Genomic DNA, 12,225 nt, shown 5'->3' with positions numbered 1-12,225 from the left:
CACACACACACACACACACACACACACACACACACACACACACACAGGAACAGGCTACAAAATGAAATAAAGTTCTGCTTGTATTCATACCCAATACAAATATTTTGTATATTTTCTATTAATTTACATAACAAATGATCTAGATAGCAAATAGCTTTCCATAGATACCTCCATCCTCCCAAAAAACCCTACACTTACCAACGGCCTGTTCAAGATTTTTATCTATGAGCAAATCATCAGGTCCAGAGAGGTTTTTTATATACATTTGCAAAACACAACGAATCCATGATCTTACAGTTAAGGCTTGAAAAGATACATTGCCTGAATGAGAAAGTGCTTCACACAGTGTGCTGTAAAAACAAATTGACAAATATTTTTAAAACAAAAACAACAATGTTTCCTGAGTATAGAGATTAAGAAGTAAGGAAAAACATTCTAACATCCCCTCAACTCCTTGGCCTCATTTATTTTTCAGACAAACACTCTAATGTAGACATGTATTTTGTTGAAAATGAATACTACAGAGAAACCCAAAAAGATATGTTAGACAAATATCCTTGCTTTCATTACATTCAGGAAGAAGAGAAAGAATGTGGCTGCCAAGGAAAAGCAAAGGCTTATTATAACTAGCTAGGTGAGATAATAATGAAGGAAATGGCAAGTAGAATAAAAATCAGTGGCCCTTAGCATAAGTAAACAGAAAATTGGTCATGAACGTACGCTCTCTCATTATACAGAGTTGTTACTAAAAATTACCTCACAAGGAATTCCAAAATAACATTTTCCAGATTTAAAAAATAATTATTTCTATGAAGACAATGGGCTGGCTAAATCTGATTTCTAATCCATTCATTAGTCAGCGTAGAGAGGATGGGAATGGTCTTAACCTAAATATAAAATGTTATGTAAAGTCTAAATATTTTTAAATTTATACAAATCAAAACTCTAAAAATATTGTTTTGAAATATGTTCAATATAAGTTGTCATAAAAAGAAAAGTACACAATGAAGAAGAACACAGACTGGTCATTTATTACCTTATAACTTTCCCAAAGCTATATACACCTTTGCATTTCAGTTTCTTCAAATGTTACTAATACACTAACAATATTATTTTTAAAATGAAAATCATTTCAAATTATTTCGGCAAAAGTGTTTAATACATAATATAAATGTTTATTACTATTAAAGAATTCTTAAACTAGAAGGAATTGCACAAGTAATACAACTGAAGTCGAATTCCCTTAATTTACAACTGAAAGCCCAATGACAAAATGTATACTTAATGATACTGCTTATTGAGCTTCCTCGGGAAAAGACTTAGCTCACCAACTACATCGCTCTTCATTTCCACGGAACAGCAGCTTGGACAAGAACTACATTAAGATGGGGGAAAATAAAATAAATATACAGGTCTAAGTGGACTACGATCTCTTAGTCCTCTTGGCAAATATGTACACATGGCATATGTGTAGGTTTGTACTAAGGAAGAAGACAGGAAAGAATATGGCTACCAAGGGAAAAGCAAGGGCTTATTATAACTAGCTAGGTGACATAATAATGAAGGAAGTGGCAAGTGGAATAAAAATCAGTGACCCTTAGAAGAAGTAAACAGAGAGGTGGTCATGAACGTATGTTCTCTCACTCTACAAGCAGTTGTTACTAAAAAGAGGACTAAGACCTATTAGGCCTGTATATTTATTTTATTTTCCCTCATCTGGAGGTTGTTATTCAAATTTTCCTGATCACTCTATACTACTTATATTGTAACTTTAGTTATTGTATAGTTTTTCTACTGAGGTTCCTCAGATCTCTTGTGCAATGTGGCAGGAAATACTTATAGATAAGGAAGACATTGTTCAGGTGATCTTGTTTATGATCTCATGAGTTAACAGTGAAATCTTTAAAAATCTAGCGGTAAAAAAGAAAGCTATCATTATATCTAAAACTGTAATAATATACCAGTATCTTACAGATTCAGTAATAATAAATGTGTAATTTCTTTCACAATGGGATGTATAAAAAAGTCACTTAAGGATGATGATAAGGCAGTCTTACAAAAACAGTTTTGAAAGGGCTTAACCAACGCTTTTTTTTAAAGCAGGCCACAAAACATAAGTTGGCTTTTTTACTAATACTACTGTCAAAAAGCTGATATATCTGAAAGCAAAAACTTGATAAAGTGAGAGTATTACGTAGTAAAGAACACTTTATTTGCGAAAATTTTTAGCTTCCTAGGATACTGATCTATCACGGGTTTGCATTAACGTGTATGCCTGAAATAAAAGCACGTACCTATTTTGTAGGAAATGACTTAAATATCTTGCTACAACTTGAGGACAGATGATATCATCCCAACCAAAAAGTTGAATAATTGATATAACTGGCTGAGGCTGAAAATCTGATGGAGCTGTGCTTGGCATGTCCACTGCTAGCAAAGTAAAGTCTAGATTTAAAATGAGAGAAACTTAAGGTGAGGAATCTTTAAAAACTGTTTCTGACCCACACCTCACCCCTGGCCAATTGCATCAATAATAGTGTTGTTGTTTTTTTTTAAGTACCAAATAATAAAATGTCCTATTTAGAAATGTAGAGCAATCAAAAAGCCAAACTGAAAAATCATAGAAATTTCTGTAGCATCTAGATCTCCAAGAAAGGCTGAGAAGAATTTATCTTTGCATTATCATTACAAATCTATAATGGCTCCCTCTAATTGCAAATTCTATGCCTGAGGTTTTGGCTATGTGCCTCCACCATTCAAAAGACCTATTTATAAAATATGTCTAGCAACTAGTCTTCCAAGGAAGCAAATTTACTTGCCATCTGCCATAGGTGAACAGTTCATTCTCACCTTAGACACTGGACATTCTCATCTATGAAACAAAGATCTCCTACAATCAATGACACTCCACTTCCTTTAGAACCTATAAAGTCTAGGAACTAGAATTCCTAAGTTAACCATGCTAAACAAATACGTTTTATTTTGTGATTTTTGGGGGGGAGGGGAATCCATAAACTCGTTTTGTTTAATATTAATTTATTTGTCAAGACATTACTTATTAAGAACTCCTCCCACGCAGCTTTCTGAAATGGTGGCTATTCCCCCACTCACTGAATACCACTTGATCTACCAATAGGGTGAAGTTACTCCTTGGTCCACATTGCTGCTTCTAGACTATTCTCCCTTCCTCCTCCCTAATATTGCTCTCTTTGCATTTCCTATCATCAAGTTATATTAGTCACTATCTTTGTTGCATTTACCTGCTACTTCCTAGTTCACTTCCTCCTCTCATTCTTTGTAGGCTATAGCTCACTATATCATGCTCTCCAACAGCACTCCTGTCATAATCTTTTGTGATTATTTTTCCCCAGTGCCATGGACTCTTGACTTCTTGAACTCCTCTGCTTCAATGAATCTATCTTCCATTTTACATCAGCCATTTACTTCCTTGGTGATATCCAGAGACTTTGGCATTACCAGTAACTACAATCTCTGTAATTTCAATGGTAAAGTACCCCAATTTTTACTCCAAACTAGCTTGCCAACTCTCCTCTCTCCCCCAACTCCAACAATTCTTTGATTCCATCAGGACCTACATCACACTGATCCTACAACCGTTTCCACATCCCTCCTTGTCTTCATGCCTTCCCTGTCCCTCTTTAGGAAACCTGACTGCTCAGTCCATTATTATTCATTTATACCACCAAATCCCTTGCTCCTTTCTTCATTTGTACTTGCCTAGAAAAATCATCACCTGTTTAATTCCAATTCTTGGCCTTTTCCCCACATGTACCTGTACCTGTACCAGTATTAAGTGACTGGAGAAGAATCATGCTGACGGATATCACTTTACATTTATGACTATAACTTCAAGTAGGCTCTTAGAACTGGACAGCATTCCTACTACATTTCTCTAGTTCATTCAGTCTTTTATTCTCGTAGGGTACAACTGCATATCTTCTCTTCACTCTTCATCAACAGCCAGTACCTTCTGCCCCTTCCTCATTTTCAGCTGATGGACTGCTTAATAATTCACAGAGCAACAAGAAACAGCAGAAGAGAACTACCAAAAGCTGCTACCACATTTACCCAGTTGCCTTCATCTGGGCTCATTTATTCTGCCTTCTCTTCTGCTACTAGAGATGAACTGAGGCCAAGTTCTCTATAGGATCCCATTTTCTCTTGGCACTAAAACAAAAGTGACATTTTGTACCACGCAATATTCCTTCACTTTGGAGCATTCCTGTCAGCATTTTAAATATACTGAAATTTCTCCCATGTTATTTAAAAACCAAACAAAACCAAACCTTCCTGTTTAACCCCTTTAGCTACTATCCCCATTTTTCTACTTTTCTTAAACAGTGATATTCAAAAAGATTAAATTTGCAGTCTACAATTCCTCTTTTCACATTTTCTCTGGAATCATCTTCCATCAGGCCTTTGCCTCTCCATTACATACAAACTGCTCTTTCAGGTCACCAGTGGCTTCCCACTTATTAAATTCAATGACTAACTCTCAGACCTCATCTCACTAGATCAATCTGTAGAAACTGAGCTGTTGATCGCTTTCCTCTCCTTGGGCTCCAGGGCCCTACACTTTCCTGGCTTTTCTGACTTTACCTTCATTCCTCTCCAGTCTCCTTTCTTTTTTCTCCTGACCCTACAAGTCTGAACAAATTTTTTTTGTCCTCAAATTTTTCTTTTCATCCATACTTACTCTATGGCTGATCTCATCCAGTTTCACAGTTTTAAAGAATTATTTATACATGAATGCTGTAAGTAATATATTTATATTAACAACTTTAAATTATATATTTACAATAAACAACTGTAAACCTCTGGCTTGGACCTCTTCATGAACTCTAGGATCATTATCCAAGTACCTACTTAACATGTCCACTGGATTTAATGGACATCTTTAAAAAAAAGTCCAAAATAAAAATGTTAGTCTTCCCTTATTAAATCTGTTCTTGCCTCAATCTTGCTCATCTCAGCCAATGGCTATAGTTACCCTTAATTCCTCTCTTTATCTATTTGGTTACAATATCTTGCCCACTTAGCAAATTCTGTCAGCTCTACCTTAAAAGTATTTTCTTCAGATGGGAAACCTGTTCACTTCTCACCACCTCTACTGCTACCACTCTAGCCACAGCTGCTCACTTTTGGATTATTACAGCACTTCCCTAACTGCTTTCCTGTTTTTCTTCCCTTGCCTAGTCTCCCTTTAAGTCTAGCCTCAACCTAGTAGAAAGAGGAATCTTACTACTCCTCTGCTCAACACTTTTCAACAGCTTCCAATCTCAGAGTAAAAGTAAAAGTCTTTGTAACCACTTACAAGGCAGAACACAAACCAGCTCTCCATTACCTCTTGATCCATCTCTTAGTTCTTTCCCTTTCTTATTCCACATGAGCTTTTACTGCTTCCCTATAGTTTCTAAAACACACCAGACATGTTCTTGCTTTCAGACTTCTTTAAAGCATGGTCTGTCATCTCCTTCAGTTCTTTGCACAATTATTACTTACTTGGGCCTGCCTGACCACTCTATTTAAAATTACAACTGCCTCTGGCCTGCCGTATTCCTATCCTATACTTTCACTCTTTTCCACAACATTTACCACCATGCTTTATACTATTTATTCATTTAGTGGTCTCCCCATACCCTGACACTAGATTATTAGCTCCATGAGAACAAGTATTCTTGTCCTTCTTCTCCACTAGTATCTATCCAATGCTAATTAAAGTAGGTATTCAGTATCTTTTTTTTTTTTTAAATGAAGTAAATCATTCTCCCCTAAACTATCAGGTCTTCATTTCAAATCAAAGCCGAAGTCCACAAATTTTGCTTTATATTTATATACATTTATCTTCAGCATCTAAGACAGCACTGACTAAACTGATGCATTATTATTTTTGTTGACTGGAAGTTAGGATGATGAATGTACACAAGGTAAGTTATATCATCTATTAATGAATGCTTAAACTGATTGAATATCAATATTTATTTTCATAGACATTACAGTAGTTGGAAAACTGTTGTCCTGTCACAATTCTTTAATCTATCACTGCAAAGTCTTAATTATAGAAGTGTTACTAGAATCAAAATATTTTCAAATTTAAATCATTCAGTCTTTTACATAGTGCTTTCAGCTCAGTTTTCCTCACACACACTAGGATAAAATAAATATTGGTTTAAATCTTAGGATTTTAAAAGCATTATTTAAAAATACATTAAATACATTAAAATGAACTTCATTCATTTAAGTACATGGGGTTACCATACTAATCACTGTCTATCCAATACTTCTTAACATACTTCGAGCAAAATACCCCTTTGAGAAGATAATGGCCTCTTCTTAGAAATGGCATATATGCACATATATTCAAATTCTTGCCTATAATTTCATGAGACCCAGAGTCTGCTAATGTGTAAGGACATGCCGTTAGGTTAATAATCAAATTAAGTAAGAATTACAATCAAAGTAGAATCTAGCAGAAGTCAGGACAATAACATCTATATATTCAATGTCATTCTGATCCCATCCTCTTGGTGTTGAAATAGTACTTATTTTATATTCTCTTGCTTTTTACACAAATTAACTTCATCTGATACCTATATATCTGCTCATGTACTTTGAAAATAAACTACTTGAATCACACATAATCAAATGCTAGTTTACCTTCCAATATATTACATGCATAAGAAAAGCTTTTATATATATCCCATATTTTCAAGATAGAAAGTGATCTTATTTTTAGTAAATAATCATTCAATTTTTAGTAAAAAATAAACCAAAGGATCCCAATTCAACAATATGTAATTTGTTTCATCTTTCTGGCTGACAAAACGTTTGCTATAAAAAGCAAGAGTTTGTTACTAAGAAAATAAAGGAAAATACTGACAGAAAGTCTGCAAAGAGAGAAATTAGCAAATTAATAATTAACGCTGACCTGCAGCTGCATCCGCAAGTTGTGAGAAAGGCACTACCTGTGACATTCTCTGACTCTTCAAAAATGAAAAGAAATGTCTCCACAGTGCACTGGCAACTGCAGCAAGGTGGCGCTCTTTAGCTGATAATGAAGACTGTGCAACTAGGTCCACATTGTCCCTTTGAAGTTCCTGACACAATTGTTGATGCATACTCCTAAAAAGAAATAAAAATACAGCTAACACCCTTAACATGCTTACAAAAATCTTCCTAGAGTACATTTTGAGCTTTTTCCATTTATATCATATGAGAACCATTTTATTTAATTAAAACTTTATGCCAAGACATTATGCATTTCTGGTTGATGGATGAATGATGGCATATTAAGCATCATAAAGTTAATGTTAATTACTAATGTCAACCATTAATTACATGCTTTTTAATATGTCAGATCCAAATGAGAAAGAGGCAGCTTCAGAATGAAGGTCTGCATTTTGCAACTCACACATGACAAGCAATTTTTACTTACAATCCAGACACAAGAACGGGTTTTAAAATCATTTTCTCCTGAAGGCTTTAGGACACGGATGTACCAAGAGGACGGTAAGTGTATCTGGCTTATGTGTGGTATTTTAAATTAAAATACTTTCCTTATTTGGAAGACACAGGCCTTGTGTAGTAGACAAAACTACGCTAGATACTATCTTAGTACTTTGGTCCTAAAAGATCCATAATCATTCTGACTTGGTAGGCAATAAACAACAATACAAAGCTACTCTTTATAAAATAATAAAACATAGTTCAATACTGCCTCAAATTTTGATTCATCACTTACCTTTGCTGATTAATTCAACTGAAAATTTAGATATCTCTAGGTCTTAATAGATACATATGCAGGAAATTGAGGTTGTCAAACAGAGCGAAATAAGAGATCTTCTTAGTGATGTGGAATAAAAGGCATATATGCTGTGTAGCCACTGATATTTAAAACTAAATGTACAACCATGCTATTATTCCTGTTTCTGTTTATGTTACTGCCAGATCAACTGAGTAGACATGAATGCATTGATGTCATCCTTACATATGATTTTTTAAAAATTATACAGAAAATAGCAAAAAATAAGCAATGGAAATGAGGGAGAAGACTTCCCTTAACAGAGATAGCTTTCCAATAAGAAAAATAATTAGTACTTTTAAAAAGATGTTTGATTTTTTAAACAGTTTAGGGGCAGTGGATACTTGAAAGAACTATACAAAACACAAAACTAGCACATGTATCTAAAGCGATTCCACAGAAAGATCAAACTGGTTATAAGATTACATCTTAGAACACTTTGCATAACTGCCCAAGAGTGAGTAATAATTCTAAGTACAAACTGTATAACATTAGGGCCTAGCACCCCTTTACATTGGAATTCCTGGATAATTATGGGATGTTACTTAATAAACTACCTGAAGTACTGAAAAAACAAGTACACAAGTACACAAATGGCTGAGGAAAGAGTATATAGTAAGCAATTCTCATAAAAGCTAACCAAGTATCTGCTTATGTCCTCTCTGTGTAAAAACCTGCCTGAGATGCTTTCAACTTGAACTAGTGGCTAGAGAGCCATTTTAGTTCCTTTGTCTTAGAGTGAGATAAATAACAAACCACTAAAATTCATTTGACAACTAACTCAACTGCCTGTATCATCATAGCAAAGTTCAGAGTGCATTTCTACACAGTGGATCCAAGTAAAATACCACCACCATTTCTACTACCCTTTATAGCTTTTTCAAAGTATATTCATTTCAAAAGACAGTAAATAATTTATGGTACTCGAGTAGGATGGATTTTGCTCACCATTTCTAAAGAAGCCATTTTATTTACTAACTAAAACCTGTCCTTAGGAAGGAGTAACATTTCTAATCAACCTCTATATATATGCTAGAAATTCTTTAAATTAAAAATCTGAACTACTCTATGAGATGGGTATAATTAATCCTCTTTATAGATGATGAAGCTAACAGTTGGTAAGTTAAATATGTCCAAAGGTCACATGGCTAGAAAGGGCTAGTCCCATCATCTGAACTTAAATCTGACTCTGAAGCCCACTTTTCTTTTACACACCAAAATACGCACCGTTATGCATCTACACATACATAAGTTTTAAATGAATTAAACATTGATAAATTATCTTCTCTTTCTATTTAGGTTACAGATATTTAATCCCAGCACTTGGTAGGCCAAGGCAGGTGGATCACTTGAGGCCAGGAATTCAAGACCAACCTGAACATGGTGAAATCTCATCTCTACTAAAAACAAAAAAATTAGCCAGGCATGGTGGTACAGGCTTGTAATTCCAGCTACTTGGGAGGCTGAGGTAGGAGAATTGCTTGAACCCAGGAGGTGGAGGTTGCAGTGAGCCGAGGTTGTGCCACTGCACTCCAACTTGGGTGACAGAGCGAGACTGTCTCAAAAAAAAAAAAAAAAAAAAAAAAAAAGGGCCAGGCGTAGTGGCTCATGTCTGTAATCCTAGCATTTTGGGAGGCTGAGGCAGGGAGACCACAAGGTCAGGAAATAGAGACCATCCTGGCTAGCATAATGAAACCCAGTCTCTACTAAAAAAACAAAAAAAAAAATTAGCTGGGCCTGGTGGCACGTGCCTGTAATTCCAGCTACTCAGGAGGCTGAAGGAGAACTGCTTCAATCTGGGAGGCAAAGGTTGCAGTGAGCCGAGATAGTGCTACTGCACTCCAGCCTGGGCAACAGAGTGAGACTCCATCTCAAAAAAATAAAAAAAAATAAAAATAAAAATAAAAATAAAAAATTAGTAAGATAAAGAAATTTCAGAAAGCCTAAGAAAAGGGGCTGGAGAAGTCATATGTAGCTTTGTCTTTTGAAGGGCCAGGAGCAACACCAGAATTCTACTATTAAAAAAGACTGTAAGAAAAGATACTAGAAAACATGCATGGCAAGGCAATAATGAGAAAGGTCAACAAATGTACACCACCTTTGACCTCTCTAGAACAAAATGTTGAGGTACCAAGGAGTATACCATGGGGCTAATGTGGGGATATGATTCAAACTTCTGAATACATTAGGTTACAAAAATAAAAGGCTGAGTGTGGTGGCTTACATCTGCAATCCCATCTGGACTGCCTGAGCTCAGGAGTTTGACACTGGCCTGGGCAACATGGTGAAACCCCATCTCTACTAAAATTACAAAAAATTAGCTGGGCATGATGATGCGTGCCTGTAGTCCCAGCTTCTCAAGAGGCTGAAGATGGAGGATTGCTTGAACCCAGGAGGCAGAGGTTGCAGTGAGCTGAGATTGCACCACTGCACTCTAGCCTGGGCAACAGCGAGACTCTGTCTCAAAAAAAAAAAAAAAAAAAAAAAAGAGAATAATAAAAGAATAAATAAAATCATTGTGAGGTAAAAAATTTGAAGCTACAGATTATATCCTCCAAGGCTGGGTTAAAATAGCGAAGATAAGTTTCAATTAAGGGTAAGATATTGACCCCAAACCACATTTGTTTTGGACATGTGCATCCACTTAGTGTTTTTGGATTTGAAAAAGAAGCTAATATCCCTGGGAATATGGAGAATGCTTTCTGCTCAACGGTTTGAATGTTCAAGCTTTTTCAGTCTGGATAAGAAGAACGATTATCCACTATTTTAAGCCGGAACAAAGTTGATTAAAACCTTATAATAACAATTTATTTAAATATGAAGAAATCAGTGAGTGACAAATGCAGGAAATGCCGAGGGTGTACTTTAACGGAAGTCTGAAGGAAGAATCAAATTTCTGCACTATAGCCAAATAGCTAGAAATACCCCTTGCAGTCACAGGTAATTTTAAAAATCATGTTTGGATCAGAAAACTAATTACACAGACTACTGAAAAATAAATTTATTATATTAGATGTGACAACTGCATATCTGTTATAGGTACATTTACAAAAGTCCAAATATTAAAAGAAACTCTGTCATTAGAGGTAACAATGTTAAAGAAAACACAAAACATATTTGAAATATTACAAAGAATGTAACATCCTTCTAGGTGATGGCTGTTTTATAAGGCATTTTTTACCTTCTTCAACAAACAGTAGAAATATGAAAGTAGATTTTATGCATAAAAGGAAAAAATGTGATTTCTGGTCAGAAACTAAAAGACATAACCCAAGGATGTAGGATCTCCCATTACTTGGCAATTGTTTTATTTGAATAAAGATAGATTTCATGTTAATATCAGTTTGGAAATATACACATGTGGAAATACACACATGTAACCAGCTCTCTTACATTATAAAAGATACAATATGGTATGGTAGAAAATAAATTTGCTGAATGTCAAGTTATTCCAATTGCAGCTCTCATGGTAGAAATAACAGCCACATCCAGCATTTATTGGTATTTACTATGAGGCCAGCACCATGCAAAGTGTTTTATAAGCATTCTTTCTCATCCTATGAGACATACACTGTGAAGACCACATAAAATAACATTCTGAAAAGTTTTTAGAAGCCTGTCATTACACTATATAAACACCCACACTTTCACATACCAATTATCCAGGTGTTCTTATGCTTTTATTTTAGCACAGTTATCCTGCCTCCTTTGGCTTTCCTCATTATCTTTAAGTACTTTTCTGATTCTTTTATGACTGCTCTTTTGCCCCACTTTCCAATATTTCCTGTTTTTATGTGTTATTTCTTGCTTTGACTTCATATGTTCACCTATCCATTTTGCCCCCACCTCTCTACTCTCACGCAGATACCTTATCCCCACAGACACACAAATTTATTGACACAACTATCAAATGAAAGGCATGGAACCCTGTATCTCAAACTTCTACCTACCAGCCTGATCTCTGAGTTTCTGCTCCTCCCTAGTAACTTAGGCAGGCTTCTGCGAACACGTACTGGACCACTGCTTATAGGTTTTGCTTCTAATCTTGGCATACCATTTTTCTCCTGTAACTCATAAAATAAGGTATGACATCCTATATATTACTTTCCCAGGATTCATGGTTGTATATAAATATTTCTAATTTATGATCCCTCAAAGTTTAAAGAAAATTAAAGTTGTCTATTGATGGACCTTGCATCACATGGAAAAAGCAAAATATAATAAATGGGACCAATAAGGACTAACAGCAATAATTGAATTTCTCTTTTAACTCTACTGTAAACATGGCAACTTAAAAAAAAAATCTGTATTAGTGAAAAATACAATGGAAAGTTTTAAGTTAAAAAGTTGTTCCAAACCACTATGAGTAATTATTACAAGTATCTTATTAATCTAACAGATGG

The 12,225-nt window shown here is 35.1% G+C and overlaps 1 protein-coding gene across 6 annotated transcripts in view; it reads right to left on the bottom strand.

The window, feature by feature from the left end:
* The window catches only part of MMS22L (MMS22 like, DNA repair protein), a 153,330-nt gene that overhangs the window by 51,770 nt on the left and 89,335 nt on the right, over positions 1 to 12,225 (bottom strand). For all 6 annotated transcript variants that reach the window (XR_004267640.1, XR_004267638.1, XR_004267641.1 and 3 more), the window contains exons 15-17: positions 6,950 to 7,143; positions 2,295 to 2,445; positions 199 to 350 (exon numbers count right to left, since the gene is read on the bottom strand). Coding sequence is in view for 2 of the 6 variants with exons in the window: in XM_032274395.1 (XP_032130286.1) it covers positions 199 to 350; positions 2,295 to 2,445; positions 6,950 to 7,143 (497 nt within the window). In the remaining 4 variants the exon portion in view is untranslated. The remainder of the gene's footprint in view (positions 1 to 198; positions 351 to 2,294; positions 2,446 to 6,949; positions 7,144 to 12,225) is intronic.

This window comes from Sapajus apella, unplaced genomic scaffold, assembly GCF_009761245.1.
Source record: "Sapajus apella isolate SASKATOON/1434 unplaced genomic scaffold, GSC_monkey_1.0 scaffold6, whole genome shotgun sequence".
Lineage (NCBI taxonomy): Eukaryota > Metazoa > Chordata > Mammalia > Primates > Cebidae > Sapajus > Sapajus apella.
Note: the sequence above shows the minus strand (reverse complement) of the source record. Positions and strands in the feature narration are given on the sequence as shown.